General features: G+C 38.0%; 1 protein-coding gene across 3 annotated transcripts in view; it reads right to left on the bottom strand.

The window, feature by feature from the left end:
* Positions 1-860: 860 nt before the first annotated feature.
* The window catches only part of QSER1 (glutamine and serine rich 1), a 41,551-nt gene continuing 20,214 nt past the window's right edge, over positions 861-22,197 (bottom strand). The window contains exons 4-13 of one of the 3 annotated variants that reach the window (XM_066187240.1): positions 17,457-21,155; positions 14,341-14,636; positions 13,141-13,257; positions 12,384-12,517; positions 10,892-11,103; positions 9,196-9,333; positions 7,747-7,844; positions 3,845-3,997; positions 2,631-2,726; positions 861-2,038 (exon numbers count right to left, since the gene is read on the bottom strand). In XM_066187240.1, the coding sequence (XP_066043337.1) occupies positions 1,898-2,038; positions 2,631-2,726; positions 3,845-3,997; positions 7,747-7,844; positions 9,196-9,333; positions 10,892-11,103; positions 12,384-12,517; positions 13,141-13,257; positions 14,341-14,636; positions 17,457-21,155 (5,084 nt within the window). In that variant the 3' untranslated portion in view covers positions 861-1,897. The other 2 variants (XM_066187243.1, XM_066187241.1) reach the window with 2 other exon arrangements.

A 22,197-nucleotide genomic window follows, 5' to 3' on the forward strand; every position in this document is an offset into this window, starting at 1 on the left:
TAGCACAATGTGTCATTAACACGACAGTGACCTTTCTTTTTAAAGCACAACCAGGAGGAAGAGGCTTTAAAAAAGGCACGGGCACGTACCCATTCCTGTTCGTCGTAGTCTGCACAAAAAATTGTAAAGGAGAATTATTGCTTTTTAAGGATGAAAAGCTTTGGAAATATGGTAAACATCCTACAAGGTCCTAAATCTAATCAGCTAAAATTCTGTACATACTTTAATGTTCAAGCCTCTATTTGCTTACTCAAGATCAAATAATTTCATTTTCACATCTATTCATTAAACTCTTTATAATTCTACGGTCTAATGAATATTTAACAACTAAATAGGATCAAAACATGGGGAAAGGTCACATGGCAATGAACATTATTTCATTTGGCCAATGAATAGTGAACCCTGCTCTCTTGGCTGAAATTAAGGCACTAAGTGGCAGTAAAAGGAGAAAGGAATGAAGGGGGGGGTTTTTTTGACATTATCTGAAAAAAGACCAACACGGCATTTTTTTTTTTTTTTAGGACGCCAGTAGAGTACATCTCCATTCTGAATGACTCAGTAAGGCATTCTATTGGCAAATTTAAAGAAAATGTTCTCCTGATTAGAGCCCATTACATTCATTGTCTGAGTGTGACTAGTGGCACTACTAAGTGTTAACAACCTGGAGGGGGAGAAAAGCTACAAAGATGTCTGAAGACTTGAAAGGCACCGAAAAGAGAACAGCTCTGCAACTGCCAGTTCTACAAACAATTATGTAAGCTGTGTTTAACACTGCATATAGTCTATTTTCAATCAACAATCTTTGTTGACCAAGATAAAGTGTAGTAGCTCTTCATTTAAACTCTCAGTTAATCAAGTGCTAGTTTAGTAAGAAATTTATTTTCACATACCAGAAAATAATTGCAGTGTCTAACACAACTACACCTAAAGCAAAACTAGTCTAGTATGCATTATGCATTATTCTGGTTAACACTGAAGCAAACCTGTATAAACAAAAGGGTTACCTCGAGATACATAGTTTACAATATAAAATCAACATATAAATGAATAGGATTTACTGAAAACAATGGAAAGTGTATTACAAAGATACATGTAACAATTTTAACCACAATATTTCCTCTGTGAAAAATACAACTATTAGTGAGATAAAATGTACAATTGAATTTTTTTTCCAAAAGAAAAAAAACCCCACAGTATAAAGGAAAATATTTTTTTTTTCTTCAAAACAGGGAAAATAGTTAAGGTCATTGTCTTTCATTACAATATAATTTGACACAAAAGCAGTCATAGGATTGCACCAACTCCATGTTCGGTCTCCCAAACATGACAATAGTAAAAGGAGTCCATAAAGCATAATGAAATTTCTGGATTCTAGGATGGCAATATACATATGCAGAAATTGATGTCACTCCGGCTCTGTTCACAAAATGTACAAAACTCTAAATTTGGTGGCCAGACATGTAAAAATTAGTTTGCCCCAACGCTGACTTTTCTCTCACTTAGTCAGGGATGGAAAAATCTGTAGTATTTTAAGTGTTGTTATCTGTTGAGCAATAAAAAAGAAAATAAGTATATGTAGTGCATGCTTTATCACTTGTCAAAAACATTTCTGAAAATAAAACTAAGTTATCCAATAGTTTACAAAATAGAAAATAACTCTTCAGGTTAAAAATGTGGTTAGGTTTATGTTTAGTTCCATCTCCAAAGGACTGATTTCCTTGGCAGCATCACTTTTCCTTAGCACGAGCCAAGGCACAAAGTTCCATAAAGAGAAATAAAAATGGCTACGAACAAGAATGCAGTCTGGCTTTGTAAAAGAAATCAGAGCCTCTCTCTGAGCTTTCTGTTCCATCAGGTTAGTGCCGTAGAAAAATGTGGGATTTGGGATACATTTTTGTTATGAGCATTTCTGCTGGACACGATTCAAAAGTTCACCAAACTTTTCAAAAAGATCCTCCACCCATTTTATGTTTTTCATGCACAGCTGCACAATCTCTTCCTGGCCTAGATCTGCACTCGTCTTCTGAACAGAAGAAATCTATTTAAAAAAGAGAAGGAGGGGGAGTGAGAGATGCACACACACACACATGTTAGGCTGCCAGAATTGGAGAATTTTCATTTTTATAAAAGTCTGCAATTACATATGAACCTTCTCTGCCAGAAAACCTTTAAATTTTTAAAGCAAGGGTAATGCCCCTTAAAATGCATTTTTAACAACTAAGCCAGAGCTTGACTCTTGCATTTCTGCTACCTGAAATATTTCCACCAAGGATTTGCAGAAGAAATATAAAGGTGCGGCATTCTGAGACAAAAAAAACCCCAAACCTTTTAGATCCAAGGAGTTAAATACATTGATAACGTTTGTCCTGCTTATTTTGGATAACCGTGAAGAACACTTCAGGGAATCCCAGAAATCTTGCAAGCCTCACCTCTGAATGTTCTGAGCAGCAGTTCCCTTTAGGGGCAACCCATGTGGTCAGTGTAGCCTTTGTTTGCCATAAAGAATTAATTAAGATAGGAGGCCTCGATCCCTACTCATTTACCAAGAATGAGAGAACAGTCTCTGAGGTTGGACTCCATTTCCTCAATAAATTCCCTAAATGAATGCAAAAAATGAGAACAATACTTACCTCTTCTTTACATGTTAGATATATGTGATATTTGTAATGATGGAGTGAGTGATACAAAGAATACAACTGTATTTTTTCTGGATCTACTGTAAACTCCTGCAAAAAGAACAATTATTTTAGGAAAATTTCACGTTATTTATCAAGAGACATGACAGACATTTTCTTCTGTAAACAATTTTTTTTTCAACAGTTCAGAAAGTGAGTGCTTAATTCAAATCATTATTGTGACATATCTGGCAAACTGTGATTCCCATTATATCGTAATTATCTCCTATCTCCACTTCCCATGTTGTTTTATCAAACATGGGATAAATGTTTGATAAATGTTTGATAAATGTGATAAATGTTTGATAAATTTTTTTTATCAAAACCAGGTGTGAGAATGCTTTCAGTCATCCTGAATGCATTGCAAAAGCCCAAAATGGGTAAGACACCCCCTTCTCAAGAAGTACTCCAAGAAGTACCAAAGTTTAACCATTATTCTACCTGATTGGTGGCTACCATTGCAAACGACACAGACTTTGTGCTCGAGAAGGCTGATTTGTACTTACCTAAAAATTAGATTAATTTGGCAAGAAATATGAGTGTGAGCTATATGTACAGGTCATTTGTCAAGCCACTATTTACTGCAGGGAGATGAGGGTAAGCAAGCCAAATCTAGTTAGAGTGTTCCCCAGGAATTCTATGGAAATACACAATATGTGCTTCTCAAATTTTTTCCGTGTTGTTTTTTAATTTTTTTAAACTTAAGATACACAGCTTCATTCTGCCGTTGAAAATGAGGAACGGAACAAGACAGAACTCAATTTTTAAGAAGTGTTATCTGATCTCAGATTTTACAGTATTAACATTATTTTTATTAAATTTTTGATCTAGAAGCCATTGTATCATTTACTTCGCAGCAAGTGTAAGAAATTGTTATTACTGTGATCTGCAGCAGGACGGTGAAGGCAAATTGTTGCTGCTCCAGCAACAGTCCAGGAAGCTGACAAACTATGTTTCACATATAATAACGATGTGATGTACATCATTAAATGTTGGTTTTTAACGTTCCCTTGTTAAAGAAAAAGCACCTCTCTCAAAGACTTTATGTTTTGATAAACTAACCAAACCAGCATGTTTTATATAAACATGCCGCAGTGTTTTATATAAACATGGTTATCACAGCACAAGTCAGATGGTGGCAGCAACAAACCCTGTGAACACTCACTCACCTGTGCTGATTTAGTGGTTGATTTAGAAGCCCTCAGTGTTTTCTTGTTGTAAGCTTTACCATTCATTTTGATCTTAGACACAGACGTCCCTCCACACTTTGTCTTGGAATCCCGAGTGACCACTGTCAGTTCAGGAAAGTTTTCTAAAGCGTTCTTTAACAGAGCACATAAAGACAAAGGATCATGAAAAACATCAAGAATGGCCACATTGATGATGAATTGGTCGTTTTTCTTTGAAAAGATTAGAGTGCAGCCTATTAGGAAAAAAATTATTCTTCCACAAAGACCTGATAAAGTGTCTTTATCAGACCATACAACCAAATGTGGTTTGGAGTGCATGACCACCTGTTCCTGACTACTGAAATTTTTCAAGACCAGCAGATCCTTTCACTGTATGTCAGATTAACATCTGTGATTCCATCTCTAAAAAGAGAGGGGGGAAAAAAAGCTCACCAGGGCAATTTTTAACTTCTAAATTGCTTTCCATTCCATTTCTACCCAACAATCTCTAAGGCTAAGTTACTCAAAGCTCTCTAAGTATTCCATGTATAGTCAGGCATGCAAGGATTGGATGCCTAAATATCTTCATAGCTTTTGTCCCAGATTTTGCAAATTACAAACTAATTGCATCTCATCAGATCTGTAAGGTAGAAAAGCTTATGCACAGTGAAGTAGAAGCCTGGTTCGAAAAAGTACAAGTTTGAGACATTTCAACACATGAGAGTGAACTGCATTTCTGTCAGCTTTATTTGCATGAGTAAATTTGAATACAATTTTTTTAAACAAATACAGCATTGTGTTAGCAGCTGCTTTGAAACAGTCCTGCTATGCTATATTATCTGGCCCTGAAAAAAATGTTTCACATTAAATGAACATGCATCTTTGTATTACACTCCAGTATGAGGCAGAAAAATACACATATGCAAAAATTAATCAATGCTGCAGCTTAAGAACCTTACTGGGACTATTGGGTTAAAATATGAGGTTGACTCCATTTTTAGATTTTCTTTTAACAAAGAGTACCTGACTACAACAACCTCTCCCGCCTATAATTTATTAGCTCTTTATCTATATCAGCCATTTGTTACTTTATGAAACAAACCTCTCAGTAAACAGCTGTTAAATCTCCTGCACAGTGGTAGCAGTAACCTTAACAAGCCAAACTGTCCATATCTGGTCTTCCTTGCAATACTTTCCAAGCGGAACAACTTAAACAGGTTTCAATTATTCAGTTTTGCTATCCACTATAATAGCCTTCCTCAAAGCTGATTCAGAGTGTCAAGGGGCTCTGGCCACTTCTGGCCTCCTCTGGAGAATTCCTAAGAGCCTGAACAGTTCCACGGCCACACCACTGGCCTACACCAGACGCATGTGAACTGGAATGAAGAAGCAAAATACTAGTGATTTCTCCATCTTTGGGAGCATGAGACACATAATTACTTTCAAATGGAGTTCACACATTTCAGCTGAGATGCTTCACTTACTGAGCTTCAACTAAAGCAACAATATTTTATAATTTTGTTTATAACAACTATTACCCAAAGGATGCAATAAACTGTTAGAACTATAAAAAATGTTACAGGTAATACTTCCAAACACTAACTGCTAACTTCAGTGTCTGCTTTGGTTTGTAATACAGTGCTAACATATTCCATATTAACTCTATCCAGTGGAAAAACAGTATTAAATTCATCCATGCCTATCAATGCAGAGCAGTAAAAACATTCAAACTGAATGATGCCAGCGAATGACAAATGATACTTTTTAACTTACTGCTTTCTTCAGCGCCTCATTCAGCTCTAATATCTGAACTACTTATTTCATTAAAGGTGGAACAGAAACCTCCTGTATCTTAAAGAGCATCGAACACATTTTCCTAACCAACACAAGCACTACTTGTGATGACGAGTAGGCATTTCATTTTTATTCAAGACATTGACCCAAGGAGGGCACAAGTTGGCACTGTCACATCAGAAGAAAAACATAAAAGGTTTTCTATCTTGCAGTTGACATCACAAGCAGATCTCTTCCTCACATCCATTAACTCTATTAAGCTCTTGCAGATGATATGATGGAATACAGTCTGAAATTAACTTTAGAGAGGAGATACATAATCTGCTTCTAAGTGAACACACAGCAAAGCTACTGTATTCACTATGAACTCCAACTTAATCAGCAGCTGGAATTACGTGTTGGTATTACAGAGAATTACAGTAGCTTTTTCCCCTTAAGCTGGGAAAAAAATCAAGCGTGACTGCCTGTCACTTTTTGTGTACCGTGAATGTAACAGAAATTCTACCAATTTGTATCTTCCCTTAACTGGGCTATCTTCTCTGCACAGACAGGTCAAAAAGAGGTATCTATATTAATAACTATTAAGACAAAATTCTTACCCCAACAGAAAAGCAGAAATGGAGGGTTAACACATGCTACCTCTCTGGGGCTCTGTGCATTTGAAATTACACAGCCCTCCCCGGGCCTTTCTACTGTAAGGAGGAAGCCACAAAAAATTCTGTTCAAGGAGGTTCCAATGGTTCAGCTGTTGGGAAAACAGCATAACTAACATTTAAAAAGTTCAAGGATCGTGTGAATTACAGCTCTTTCACCGGTTGATGGTGGTCTCCTCCCTGAAACAAGGCTGCCTTATGTCCCACAAAATTCACCAGAAATGGAACGGGGAAAAAGGTTTCATGATGGAAAAGAGCAGAACTTTCAAGTCTGTTATTACCTCCCTCCTCACCCAGTTCTCAAAAATAAGCTCACAGCAGTACAAAGAACAGCACTAATTCTCCAAGTGACTCTGTACTGTGGGCATAAGGAGACAGGGAAAAGGGGGCAAAGAGCAAGTTTGGTGATGGTGTTTATAGTCAGGCCTGCTTTACTGTTGTTGGCCTCCAAACTGTTACAAGAACAAATAATCAGTCTGATTACAGACGCTGACAAAAGGGTGTCTTATTCCCTTAGCAGCAGGACATGAGGAAATGGCTTCCTGGTATGCTAGGGGATATTTAGAGTGGATGTTACAAAGGATTTCTTCACCAGAAGGGTTGTGAAGTACTTGAACAGGCTGCCCAGGGAAGTGGTGAAGTCACCATCCCTGGAGGTCTCTGAAACATGTGCAGCAGATGTGGCACTTTGGGACAGGGTTTAGTGGTGGATTTAGCAGTGCTGGGTTAACAGTTGGAATTGATCTTTTCTAACCTACATGACTTCATGAGTGAAAATAACCTTCCTGCACTTGCAAGTTCTGCATCGTCGCTTGGAGGGTGGGTGGGAACGGTAGGAAGCACAGTGATTATCCTCCTGTTTACCTTCTCTCTACTGAGATGGCTTCTCTCTTCCCTGTCCACATCCAGACCTGTTTTTTTATTACCACGCCAAAGCTGCTGTAATATGGGCTTGTTATCCACACTTTTCTCAACCTTCCATGCTGAAGATACATGAAAGAGCACACAAATGAGTTGTTCTTGCATCCTCTCTGTCCTGGTTTTAAACTCCCCTGATCACGTTCTTTACTTCAAAGAGGTTCAAACATCTGCTCCACAGCATAGCTATTTCAGGTAAAAGTATATTTTTAGGCAATACAATCGCTTAACCAAAAGCTCTAGAAGGACAGGAAACAGATTTTCTTTCGGCAAACTTGAAAAGCTTAAAGGAAAATATGCTGGAGAACGAACCAAAAAGCATGGGGAGTAAAACTAGAACTTTTACCTTTGCACTATAAGCTTCTCCATCCTAAAATGTTCTCCAAATGCCACATACAAGCACTAAATTTATAGCATCTCTTTCAAATCCATATTCACTTCTGTTACAAATGGGTTTTAAGCTGTGCCTGCATGGTATGAGTTCAGTGATTGACTTAAAACACCACTTTTAAAAGCCTAGAATTTGAAAGAGAATACCTTGAAAGCATGATCCAAGCGCAATTTGGAAAGCAGCCTTTTCCTATTGTCATTCAGCATACCATCAATTTTTCTCATGTGAGGCAAAAGTAACTCATCTAAAAGACACATTAAAAACCCACAGCAGTTGATTATTAAGAGATGCACAATAATGAGATTCATATTCATTCTGTACTTTGACCCATTAATACACAATGTGGAAAGTAAAAAATAAAGCAATTGGCACATAATCTAATTTCAAATGTGAGAGAAAAATCTTTTGTTTTTCTTTTTTGATCAGCCCACTAAGTTGGTGTAGATAGTATGAAGTCGAATTGCTGACTGCAATCCTGCTCCTTCTCTGAGTTTCCTTTGCTGCAAGGAAAAATTAAGATAGAGCAATACAGAGCATAAATATAAGGGATGATTTTACACCAACTCCTAGATAATCCTCTTCTGTGCAATACAGGTGGCAGTTTTATAAAAACAAGTATGTGGTTTTGACATTTTTATTCCATTTTACAAGAAGTGGTCTTGCTGGCATTTATAACAAAAAAAAAATTGAGGAGAGTGCTTACTGATAAAAGTTATCTGATAAACCACCGTGAACTGCACAAAATACAGCTGAACATAGGCATGTGGCCAGGAATGAAAATTTACAGCTCGGTATGGAGCCTTTTGTTTATAAAGTCAACTACTTTGATTTTAGTGGACTACTAACATAATGCTTGGGTCTGAAATCTTGAGGTAAGTGTGCACTGATGCACACTCGAAACAAACCAAGAGAGGCAGGAGAGGAGAGGCTAGAAAAGATTTTTTTTTAAACACAGGCAAATAGAATGTAGCACAAAAACAACAGCTTGCAACTAAATAACACATGAAACGATTTCTCTTTTGGAACCTTTATCTTTCAATGTGAGGGTTTTACTAAATTTTGAGAAATAGGAGTTTTGACTTGTACCCTGGAGTCTACTAGGATAAACCAATCCAAATATTTTGTCTTCAGAGAAAAAGTGTACATTAATATCATTTTCTTAGATCAAGACTTCAAGATTTCAGAGTTTAAAAAGCAGAATTTTTAATAGCAGGAGGAATCATATCTACTTAAAGTTATATGCCTATTTCTTCATAAGGAGGCAAACACTTGAAACTCCGTAATTTTCAATACATGTTTGCTAAGGTTTGAAGTACAATAACTGTAGGAACAAATAGCTTAATTCTGACATTCACAGCAAAATTTTAATGCGGCAAAGAAGATAAAACAATATTTCCAAGTTACTTTGATTATTCAAAGAGATAATGCAAAAAAAAAAAAAAATATATATACACACATACGTGTGGAGATTCTTCAAATGAGGTGATGTAACTTGAATGTTGTTAGGTTTGTGGGGTTTTTTAAAAGAACACTTGCTTTACTGATCAATAACCTTAAAATGTAGTAAGAACACACAAATGTTAAACACACTGTACCATTGCTCTTTTCCAAGGCTTGCATTGTGTCTGGATCCAAGGCAATGCTAACAAGCAACTCCATGTAGCTCTTGAAAGTCTCTTTCATAGCTCTTGTATTCAAAAAGCGTGTAACAAGTGGAGCTGGAGGTACAACCTCTGAAAAGTAAACAGGATAGAATGATTTTTTTTTTTTTCCCTTCAATATCCTAAAAATACTTGCTTTCAAAACTGAAGGTTTCTCTCTTAAAACACAAGTGACCCCTACTGGTACCCCAAGAGATTAAAATGCAGTGCAGTCAATTGCAATAAAATACTTACAAGTCAAAAACAAGGGCAGACACCAAATATGGTACAAATGATTCCATTTTTTTAAACTATCAGTTTTTAGATTATACTTGAAGGAATTGAAACATTTTTCTATTATTGTAGATGAAAGTTCAGAGAAACAGGATAATTAATAACTTCAGTCAAGTGAAGTGCCCTAAGTGCCCTAATTTTCCTGTCAAGGCAAGTACCTCCCAAAATAACAAAATTTGAAGTCATCCAACAGGGAAAAGAATTTTTGAGGTACTTATGTCACTTAGGAGCCTACATACCACTGAAGCCAATCACACCTAATTTTTAAACTCACAAAAAAAAAAAAAAAGAAATCAGTGAAGCAATATAGGCATACTTATGCTTACTCTGAGGAAGCTTTTATTTTTTCATAGACAGCAATTTTAACATGCACACAGAGTAGTCACCAGTAAGCATCCTGCAGCTTTTTATAGGCTCCATGTTTGACACCAGGATTTTGCAGTGATTCAGCCAGCAAGGCTGTTCAACTTCCTCAGGGATGACAGTAATCACCAGGTTACTTGAGGTCTTAAATATGTACAGTGTTACTTGGGCAAGTTTGCTTGAAAAATATTTGAAAGGTGCTGTCCTCACAGAGGCAGTGTGCCAGTACACCAGTGATAGTTTATCTATGTTTAAAAGTCACCAGGATGCTTTAGAAATGCAGCAATAATGAAGTATGAGCAATACACAGATTTGCTTCAAACATACAGGAAATAAACAAAAAAAAAAACCCCTGCAAAATGCACTGTAAATCTGCTACTCCTGTAACCCCTAAAAACACTGTAAACTTCAGAAACGCCTTTTTCTTCTGGAGAATTCCTGCAAACATTGAATCTCAATGTTCTACGAATGTCTTAACAGCAAATCTGCTCAGCAGGCTACATTTGAACAGCTGGCATTCAGACCAGCAATGGAGCAGTCAAAAAGTCAACTGCTTTTTCTCCTTGGGTTCTGAAAAAACAACAGCAGCATCTGAACTCTGCCCACATCTGCATGCAGGCAAACATTGCAGGAATGTTACTTCAGACATGACATTCAGTTGCAAAGGAAAACTAACGAAGAATCTCATTCTTAAGATGTATTCAAAAATCAAATTGGCTTCTCCTCCTACAATTGTACCCGTCACAGACAGCAAGTGGTAAAATAATGTATTTATGAAGATAAACTACATTTGAAATAACTTCAATTGTACACATTTGCTCATACACCAACAGCAACTGAAAAGTTTTAAGAAATTCATTTTGCACACCAGATTTTATATTTTCTTTCTGAGGCTTGTACAGAAAAACGTGCAAGATTAAACAATGTAATTTTATGATACTCTTCTCAGTTAAGTTCAAATGGGCCTAGGTGCCAGCAATGGTATCTCACTCACCATCTTCTTCACTCTGGGCCTCAGGTGAAGAATCAGACTGGGAGGATGAAAATTCTTCTTTCCACTTTTTCCTTTTCTTTGGTGGTGGTTCAGCCTTTACCTTTGGCTGTTTAGCTTTGGGTTTCACAGAAGAGACTTTCGTTGCTGTTGGTTTTGGTGTTGGTGGATCGGGGGGTTTGATGTTGCTATTACTAGGTTTGCAGTGAATAGTCCTGCAATATTATGAAGAGAATGTTTATGAATATAATTACCACCCAAGTTTTGGCAGTAATAAAATAGCTATAATCTTATTTAACCAGAATACACTCCCCACTGATTACATACGCTTATTTCACTGTAACTGAGTATTAGGTCATACATACTTTACATACTACTATATTTTTGAAATAAGACTTGACCAGACAACGCCTTTCTCTTCCCACCTCTCGAAACAAGAAAACAAACAGGAGTGTTTATATCAGAAATACAAAGTTCTGTACTTTAGAACTAATAATGTAATAGAGTTTTGAGAGCGTGGCAGAGAACACAGTCCTGGGCAGTGTTAGAGAAGAGTTTTGTCAAGATGGGAAAGCAGAAACACTGTCAGTATCTTCTGGGACACTGGGAATAATTCTAGACATCTGTCAGAAATGGAGATTTCAAACCAAAATGGATGGAGACAACAGACAGCAGAAGGATGAGAGGAACGGAAAGTCTGCCCCAAATGAGGAAGTTGAAAGACCTCATTTAACGGAGCTCAGTGAAACAGACAGAGGTGGGATCTGACTGATTTCTCCAGACATACAACATGCAGTACAAACAGAAAGAAAAGCCATAAGCAGTGTTGAGAGAACAGTGTAAGCATAACAAGGTAATGACAGTCATGTTTCGTTAAAAGAGGGGGTTGGAAAAACAGGTACTGGAACAGTCTTCCATAGCCCAAGAAAAAAGGAGCATCAGAATCCCAGCTGCTTTTAGTAGAACAGGATTATTCCATAAAAGAGATTATCTGATGGCACTGCTTCCTTTGAGGGCAAACTAGACTTAAAACTCCAGTGTTCTCCTGAATGAAGAGCACTGTCATGAACATCTGTTTATAAATTTACTTTCCAGGACTGTGAAGAAAGCACGGTACTTCCAGTCTACTGGGACAGAATGATCATTAAAGCAATCCAGAAAAAACTACCTAACTAGCAAAGTCCACAGGATACAAGAAAACACTACACAGAAAATTAAAATCATTACACTAGCAGGCTTGTATGGCAAAGGATGACCTAGAAATAGCATGTGGAACCCAAACACCTCCAAAATAACTCATTATGGAACAGAATAGAGTAGGGAAGACAAGGCAGTAATTTACATTGAATTTCTTAAAGCAAACCAGACAGTTCTCAGTTTCCATATTAAAGCACAATTAATATACTTCAAAGTTATAACTCCTGTTTATTTAATTAGATGTGTTCTTAATATGAAAACAATATGGCAAAATGGAAAACATATTGAAATAAAATACCTCGCTGATTGGACAGGCTTGATTCGGGGTTTTTTTGAGCATACTCTGACATATTCCTTTTTGTTTGCATTTTCAACGAACTTCACATATACTCGTTTGTATTTTGTCTTTGCATCCCCAAAGTACCCAAGATACTGAAAGAAAAGGAAAAAAACCACCCTTTTTTCTGTTTCTGTTAAGCAAAATTTGTCAGTTTTAACAAGTAAAAATTTCAATACTAAAGAAAAAAATCAGTTTAAACCACCCCATGTGTAAATTCAACAATAAGCCACCCTTCAGCATTTATAATTTAAGCAAAATTCTCCATCAGATTTCCAGATAATAATTAAAGCTGAAGACAATAAGATAAGGGCATCGAGATACTCTGGGCTCCTTTTTCTCCCTTTATTTTATTCTCCACATATGTTATCCCAAAAACATTATGCGCCTGGCAAAAGGCTGCCTGTTGAAATTGTATCCTCTCTGTATCACTCCTATTGCAGGAAGCAGTTGGTTCACAAGCCTCTTTCCACTGACTTTATTCTGGTCAGGAAAACTTGTTCCTTTACACAGCCAAAACAATACCAAAGACTCCGTACTGCAAAGCAAAAAATCACTCCATGGATGTATTCAGGGAGAGTTTGAGTTGGAGGGGTTTTCTCCCCCTCTAAGATGATTGCTAGGAATGTATGCCGGAATCACATTCTATTTCGTTTCCTAGACTTGCATTAAGGAAAGCAGCTCCCAAGAGGCTTCCCAAGGAATTCTGAAGACTCACACTGTTAGTAGCAGCAAACTCTCTGTGTCCGTCACGCACTTCAGGAACAAACTTTTGCAATAAAGCCTTCTGTACTTTCCAGATAGCTGGAGGCTCTTTTCCTGTCTGCAAAGCAACCTGGAAGAACATAAAATTGTTTGCTAAAAACACTGCTCATTTTTCTTCCAGAAATGTGTTTGTGCATCACGTTTTTTAAGGAAGTTACCCAAGGATAAAATGGAAATGCGTAATTTAAAATTCCAACACTATAGTTATTAAGTCCTGCTTGCATCAAGGCAAGTTTGTAATTACCAGCTTGAATGAGAATTTTCTATACATCCTACAAACAAACTAATAACTCAAACAAACCTTTTGGAAAACGTAGTCAAGCACCGATTACTTTTTCATGACTCTTGAACTAACAAACCTGAAATTCAAAATATCTCCTAACATGCCTTAATCCATTTTGTAACTGACAAGGGAGTATTTCAAACTGATAACACTTGCTTTATGTGACAAAGCAACACTAATTAATTTAAACCTGCAGCTTGAGAGGATAAGCACAGAGACAAGTAATCAAAAATACTAGAAATTTTCCATCAGTAAGAATATTGCTGGCTATGACAGCCGCAAAAGGAAAGGTTAACATGCAGAAGAATTAAAATGCTGAAGCAACAAAACCAAACCCCCCCCAAAAAATCAAAGACAACAAGAAATTCACAAAAACTCATGTGAAGAGTTGTACTGGTTGCTTCTGGAAATTGTTTCTTGTTGAAATACAAAGCAGAACTTCTTATTAAAAAAAAACAGAAGCCGACTCCATTCTGGTTCTTTTGCAAAGTTACACTTAAAAGTCTACTCCTATCTTAAAAAAAAAAAAAAAAACCAAAACAAAAGTAAAAAAAATGTAGTCAACTGCCTTTGAAAAATTTATGCTTTTCAATATTAAAATAGGTAATTCCAAGTTCTAACAGAGGTTACCAGCACACAGATTTACTTTATTATGTATGCAGCATAAAATGGGTCATGTGCATTCAAAACATGATTGTAATCTGCACTAGAAAGACACCTTCAAGGCATTTTGGCAGCAATCAGAGAATACTAGAATAGAAAGAGAAAATTAATCTGCAGCCTTTCCTCTTCTGGTAGTTTCTTGAGGCGAAATTCATGTGCAGGGGTTTTGTGCTGCGTTTCCCCACTCCCAGCAAATATTCAGATTACCTTTAGTGTCTCTATATCTTCAATCTTCACTACAAATTCATCACGTTCTCTGTACATCCCCTCTCCTTCACTGTCCATATTCTCCTCGTCAGTACATCCTTCTATTGCAACAGTCTCCTGTATTTTTGCCAGTTGTTCTGAAGTCACAGCATCCTGTTGAGCTACTTTTGAAGGGTCAGCTGGATTCATTTTCTCCTGCACGTTGCCTACAGGAGCAGTTGTCTGTGGAGATTCCTGCTTTATTACAGCACTGGTGGTGGTGGCAGCAGCAGTAACAACTGTCACTTTTTCAGTTTCTGAAGAAAAAATCCAAATTTTAGTTAAATTATCGAGGATTAGCAATGTAATAGGGAACTAGGTTTTCCTTCTTTTCTGTTACAATTTATATTAAAAGCAACTATTCTAGGAAAAACACCTGTTCTAGGAGTTAAAATAGAAGCAGCATTTGATCACAACTAAATCTTAAACAAAACCAAAATACTGTAGCTAATATACCTCTGTTTGTATTAAACTGCTGCATCTGTTAGCATCTGGAATTAACAAAACTGAATGCTTCAGAAAACAGTTTGATAGTTACAGACATGATCACCAGGTAATACTGTTGTACTTTGTGACAATAAGCAAATACAACAGTAAAGGTTACAACAATGAATCTTACTTGCTGATGAGTCAAGTCTTTTGAAATTGGACTGCAGAAAGAGAGATACACATGAAATATGAAAACATTTTCTGAGTGACTTTTGGACATTAACATTTATATCTTGTGATGATGTAACGGGAAGTTCCAGATTAAAACTTTAGCAATAGCCCAATGATTTTTAATATTAACAGAGGTGAGCAATGAGAACTGATGATACAAAACAAAGAAGGGAAAAGAACATTCCTTTCCTCCTCTATTCCAAAGAGCCAAAAAGAAGTCCCACCTTTCAAAATTATTCTTTCCCACCTGAAAAAAATTAGATTCCTTTTTAGATATTACTTTACAGTCTTCTATGTGTATTAGTTTAAACACTGACTTGCCGATCTAAAAGAAATCAAGTTATAACAACTATAACACAATTACTAGCATCACTGAGGAAACTTAAACCACTTTACAGTTTTGTTACAATCACTGCTAATTGTTGACTTTTTCACTTGAAAAAATATAAAAAAGATAATGTAACATATTTTAACAAAAGCGACTCCAAACAAATGAGTTAAATGTTAAATCGATGTGTCAATACAAAAGCTGTATACCAAGTAAGTGAAGATTCATTAAATCCATACAGTAAAACTGTTAATTTGAAATGTGAAATGTATTCTTCCAGATACATCACGTCACATTATTGCAAATACGTTCTATTTCTTCCGTGAGAGAAGTCTGACAGCTTTAATTAGACACACCATTATTAGTTGCCCAGGTACATTTACATATTTGTCAGAACAGCAGATAAAGGTACATACACTAATTAATACTATCAACAAAAGACTATGTTTTAATATTTGTCTGTCTATACTTATTTGCAAAACCAGACAAAAGGGGGAATTACTAGAAAACCTGCAAAACGCCAGCAAGCAAGATGTCATTATTTAGCGTCTTGTACAAACAATCTCGTGTATCACAAAACAGGAAGGTGAATTCAAGAAACTGGTGACATAAATATTGCATCCTTATGGATAACAAAGAAGATACAGTAATACTGTAAAAGAAATCACAGCAAAGGAAACACTAATGGAAATGCTCACCCACCAAAAAAGCCATTTGAAATATTTCTTTGGCCATTGTACACAGAAATGGCTTATTAAAATTAACAAACTTCAGCAAGAGGCTCACGACATGGTACTGTCCAGATTTCAGCTTTCTGGGAAGAAAAGCATCACTGCTTTCTTCTTTGAAATACATATTCAACTGAAAGACACAGAAGGAACTTCATCCCCTGTAACAGCCTTTTTGAAATGCATGCACTTAACATAATTACATAGAAATAGCCACAGAAAAAAAAAAAAACAGAATAGTAATTAAGATGAAGTATTGTTCAGCACCTCACGTATTCTGCAATATTTTTCCAGTATCTTAGGTGTGATTATTACAATTCAAGTTTAATTTTGCTATGTATTTTTCAGTAAATCATGTCACATCTAGAGAAGAAAAAAAATCTCCCTCTCTCCTTTAATCTAAAAAGAGAAACCGTTACTTCATTCTCTCTTGTTAAGATTCAGCTTACAGGTCATGGGTTTTGAATCCTGAGAAGAGTTAAAGAAAAGTTTCATTTTCTCCCCGTGATTGTTTTGGAAGACAGTGGTATTTCTCTGGTATTAGTACAATTATGTGATTGGCTGGATAGTTTCTAATTGCTTACCAGAGGGGGAAAAAAAAAAATCTTTACTGAAGACACCTGCCTAGGCAAAAACATTCTGTATTGCTGAAAATACTTCAAAACAAAGCAGCAGCATGGACGTAACACAACTGAAACTGAAAAGTGTGTGGAAAACTAATTACTACTGGGATCAGGCACGGCTGCCTGCCCCTCGCCGGCCAAACCAATCCTTCCCAGATTTTGTCCCTTTGTTACCAACACACATGGAGCTCTAACACTCCTGACCAATATGGCACAAACGACTCCTACCTTGGACCAAACCAGTGCAGTTTAGAAGTGCAAAAGTTGTTTCACACACACATCCAGGGCAACTTCATTGCCACAGAAAATGCGTGTTTACCTAGCAAGAACTTATCACCTGTTGATGGCAATTATTAATATATTCTCTTGCTAGAATATTTTAAAAATAGGTTTAGTACCTCTGACATGTTTTGTTGATGTTCCCAGATGAAAATAATATTTAGTATTTTAAGCCAGAATTAAAGAGAACACACACATTATTCCAGCTCCAGGCTAAAATAACTTTTTGGCATTAGTCCTACTTAAGTAGCATGAAGAAGTTTATTTACGTATTTTCTTATGGTGGAAAACACTGTTTTAGTCCATAGTCAATACACCTTTTGAAGAAAACTCCTAAGCGTGGTCAAAACCAAACCAAATCAAAGCCTTTACCTGAAGAGAGATAACATTATTCTTTTTTTCTGCCCCATCAGCTACAAAAATCTCCTTCAACAAATGCACTTGTAGTAACCATTTTACCTGATTTGATCTTTTTGTCAGATGTTTCATCCAGGGCTGACAATGCAGTAGAGATGCTCTTCTGAAGATCATGGTTACCACCCACAGAATCATCTTCATCAGAAGAAAACGAAGGCAACGTTTCTAAATTTTTCTTAAGTTCCTCGTCGGCTTTTTTGGTTGGACTTTCTCCACTGGCCTCAGCAGCCACAGGTGGTGCTGCCGCTGGCGGAGGCTTGGCAGAGGGCTGCAGGCAAGGGGCACGAACTATTTGTGTGACCGGTCTCCTAGTCCTGTTTGGCATTCGTACAGCTGGAGTGGAAAACTGTTGCCTAGGCCCAGACTTTAGAAAGTCTAAAAAAGATGCAATAAATCCTGTTCTGACTTCAGGTTGTTTTTCTTCAACTTCTTTAATTTTTTGCCTCATTCTTTCCTGATGTTGGTAAGTATCATAACAACCTTCAGAAACAGGAGAAGAGTATGTGAAACATGAATCATTTCCTCTTGAATTTTGACGTTTACACTGTCCACTTCTTTTTACCTGCTTCTGAGTTGCACTGTCATCTTCTACAGCATTTTTGTTTTGGCTTTTTCCTTTGCTTTTTTTCTTCTGAAGGTTCCCTTGAGTTAAATCTTGGCATTCTTCTTCAGTTCTATTAACGGCTCCATCTGCACTTTGGGGCACAGACAGCGGCCGCAGCGGAACCTTTGACTGGTTACCTGCTACTGTACCATCATCACCACCCATATTAAAATCATTCTCTGAAGCAGCACTTTCCTCACTTAGGCTCCTGCCACTTGAAACAAACTCTGTGTCCCTTGCATTCAGTGTACCATCAACAGAAGCATCATTATCCTCTTCAGATTCGTGACTGATGCTAGACTGCTTTTTCACTCGAACAGCCTCTTGCTCCTCTTGACCAGGACCAAGGGTGGGAGAGGTCATTCTTATTGGTACACTCTGATCAGAAGTTTCAAGGTGCTGCTGATCTAGGTTCACAGTTTTTGTCTGTATTGTTGACACTGGGGTAAGATTTAGAGTAATTTGGCCTCCATTCAGGGAAATATTATTTCTGCTTACTGGCTTTCCAACTACAGTAGGTGAGGCACTGAAAACAGAAGACACGTGTCTAGAATCCAACGATCGGAACTGCGTTTTAGACTCCTCACTGTTTTCAACAGTTTGGATTTCCTCTTCGTTAGAAGCTGATTTGGCAAAGTCAGATGGTGTCACTCCACAGGCTGCTGCTGTTGCTGCTAAGATGTCATCCACATTGGATAATATATTCCTCTCATCGCTGAGAAGTATAGATTCTGGGAAGCATATTGAACTAAGAGAAACAAATTGATTTTTTGCATCGTGTTGATTTGTCTGAGTAAAATGATCTTTTGCTGTCAAATGCTGCTGTAGTGGTTTTGAAGACTCAGAAATGTCCATTTTCATTACTTCTGAATTCTGACTATGAAGCTGTTGCTGAGAATGACCCCCATTACTTTGAACAATGTGACCATCCATCTGAAGGAATGGATGCGTTACCTGCTGAGGACTCTGTATTCTTTGCACTTGCGGTGATGCCTTTGCTTGTCCTAAACCCGACTGCAGGATTGACTGGTGAAGAATCTGCAAGTCACAGGTTGACTCCAGCAGTACCTGTGCACTGGGCAAACACAGCTGATGACCATGTCTTAAAGCATGAGGCTGAACCTGCGGTGGCGTGCTGATCACTTGGCCCTGCTGCTCTTGAGCTTTACTTTCATGTACCTTATGCATCAGAGAATGCTGTTGGTTTATTTCCTTAGCACTCACAGTTCCCTGTGTTGTTCGCATTAAATTAGCTGTCTTTTTGATATCATGGCTTAGGCTGCTGATATGGCCAATGTGTTGGGAAAGCTGTTCCACAGAACTGACCATTCTTTCATCTTTTTTTGTTCCTTGAAGAGTAAGTCCAACAACTTGATCATCAAGACGAGAGTTGCTCCTGATTACGCTTTGAGAGTATCTGTCATTTGCTTTTGAGACCCTATAGGATGCATCCTGAGCGTTGATCTCGTCCTCCGTTAGGCTTTGAGTGGAAGATTCAAGAGTTGCTTGCTGTTGCAATGCCTGCATGTCCTGCACTGATAACTCCTCCTCCTGTTTTGACGAGGCATACAAGTTAGAGTCAGACTTCCTTTTAACATAGGACTTTGTTTCTGTGGAAGGCCTGTTGCTCTGCAGCGTCTGGGAGTGAGCTGGGGATGCAAAAGGAGACTGGACAGATGGCAAAAACTTTTGAGACTGCGGAGAGGAGGACTCTTGTGACTGAGAGTTCTGAGAAGAATGTAAAGAAATATAGCTTTGATTAGGACTTGAGGCTGGAAGAGTTTGTACCCGAGGAGAGGCGTTAAAGGAAAGAGAAGGTGACGTTAATGTTAAAGACTGCCCTGAAGAATAGCTTTCTGAAGGACTAACAGCTGCTAAAACTTGTGATTGAGATGAAAAATTAACTTGGGACTGGGTAACTGGAGATAAACCCTGAGAGTGACTAGAAGAGTAGCTCTGAGCTTGGCTGACCGAAGAAAGCTCCCTCATTTGCCCAGAGTAGTTCTCATTTGGAACTGAGGTCAATACCTGTTCCTCTGAGGAGTAATTTAGAGTCTGACTGTCAGAAGTAATAGCTTGTGATGGCCCAGAAAAAGTCAATGTTTTATACAGTGAGGGCAGCTTCTCAACCTTGCTGGATGAGAAATCCTGTGAGTGGCTGACAGGTGGCACATTCTGAGCCTGGCACGAAACATAATTTTGGGACTGACTGACTGACAAGAGACTGGGGAGCTGTGCTGTAGAATAGATCTGTGCTTGGCCTGTAATGACAGAACTCTGGTTTTGTGCAGTTTTGGCATAGCTTTGTGTCTGCACAGTGGGAGCTACACTCTGAGGTTTGGGGGTCTTTGTTGACCTCGGAGGCTGCTTCATGGAACAGTTTTTCACTTTTGCAGTGGAAGCAGAAGGAAAACCGGGTGATGGAATTGCAGACGTGTACGACTGAGCAAGTTCCACTGTGACTTGAGAAGTCTTCTGCTGTGGTCCTCCATTGCTCACCTGAGTAACGTCCCCAACTGGACTGCAGGGTAATGCTGAGTGCCTCGATGTATCCTGAAAGTTAACTCCGCTTGTACTTGTTAAATAGCTGTGTAAGGAATGCTGTGAAACAGTCAGTTGAGGCTGGACAGACTGAGTACTTGAAGGCCGCTGGTGGTGTTTAATAACACTACATTCTCGCTGAAGTGCTCTATCCATGGAAGCAGTGGAACCAGTGAAGACAGATGTGCTGTAGGCCTGAGACACCTGCTGAGCTCCTCCAAGGGTCGAAGGCAACAAACTGAACTGAGGCTGCAAAAGGTGGGGTGCAGATTCTTGAGCAGAACGATATGTCGATGACTGGGGGGGTACACTGGTACTCAGAACAGAGCTGCCCAGGCGCTCGAATGTCAGAGCAGTTGGAACAGTGCCTTGCGACGTTTTAATCTGTAACAAAGGATCGTGGCTAGTTAAGAGGCCGTTCGATGTAGCACTGAAAGTAGCATCTTGAAGAGTAAGAGAAGGGGTAGTAGCGAAGTTCCGGCTGCTGAAGGTGTTGGGATGCTGATACGCTGATAAAGCAGAGGTTGGTGGAAATGTTCCAGAGGTTGGCAAAGCTCCAGTAACAAATAGTTCCGTGGCTGTCGAGGAATGCATACCTGGAAAAAACAAAAAGAAAACAAGAAGGAAAAAGGAGCATAAGGGAGCTTTACAAGTTGCAACATTGCATTTTTGCAAGTCATTTAACTGCAAGCTCTTACAGCATTTACAAATGTAATGTTCTTTAGGATCACCACCCTTTAAAAAACCCCAAACATACATAGGGAGGCACTTATCGTGGGTAATTTTCAAAATGGAAGTGCAGGGTGTTTTCAGAATGCCAAACTCTATGCCTGCAGTGAATTGCCAAGGGAAAACCTCATATCCTCAAGATGCAAATTGTTGATAAAAACCTGTACAAGATTAATTCCGCTTTGAAATTGAAGGCTCTTTATTAATTTTTATTTCAGTTTAAAAAGAAGGTCATAATAAACTGATCAAAAGCCCTGGCCACCTTTAATAAACAGTAAAAAGGCAAAATTACACCTTAGCAGTTGTAATACATACACAATTTAAAGAAGCAATCCCATCTCCTGGATTTACCCTCATCAATAATTTTACAGCTCACTTTATGGGAAACATTTCAGAGCATACACTGAAATACCTAATGGTCTATACACTCTGCAATTCATTTTCCTAAAGGAGAGGTTTGACTTTCAGTACAAGCAATAAATATAATTTGTATGCTTTCTGAAGTGAGAGTCCCAGATACCCACAGACAGCAATTATCGGCATGGTGCAGTAGCAACTATCCAACTGAAAAGCGTATTTCTTATTTGCATCCGGCCATTGGTATGTACATCCCGGCTTAAACAAGATTTCTTAACAGAATACACTACTCCAGCTGAAACAGGAGTATGAAATTCCCCTGCAAACTTTGAGGCTTACAGCAGTGATCCATATCATTCAGTGCTTTTCACCGTGTAACTTCCAGACACTGGTGAAGTTTTTGTACTGTTTCCAAAGTCTACCAAGAAAAGCGAAGAAGGCAGGTTTTTTCCCAGAGAGGCTTAAAATTCTTGTAAAGGAATCAGTTTCCACTGGGAAATTTACCAGGGTACGCAAATCAGAAAAAATTAAAATCAGCAGAACGATTTGATC

This window comes from Chamaea fasciata, unplaced genomic scaffold (assembly GCF_029207755.1).
Source record: "Chamaea fasciata isolate MVZ Bird 193981 ecotype frontalis unplaced genomic scaffold, bChaFas1.0.hap1 SCAF_7, whole genome shotgun sequence".
In the NCBI taxonomy this organism is placed as follows: Eukaryota; Metazoa; Chordata; class Aves; order Passeriformes; family Sylviidae; genus Chamaea; species Chamaea fasciata.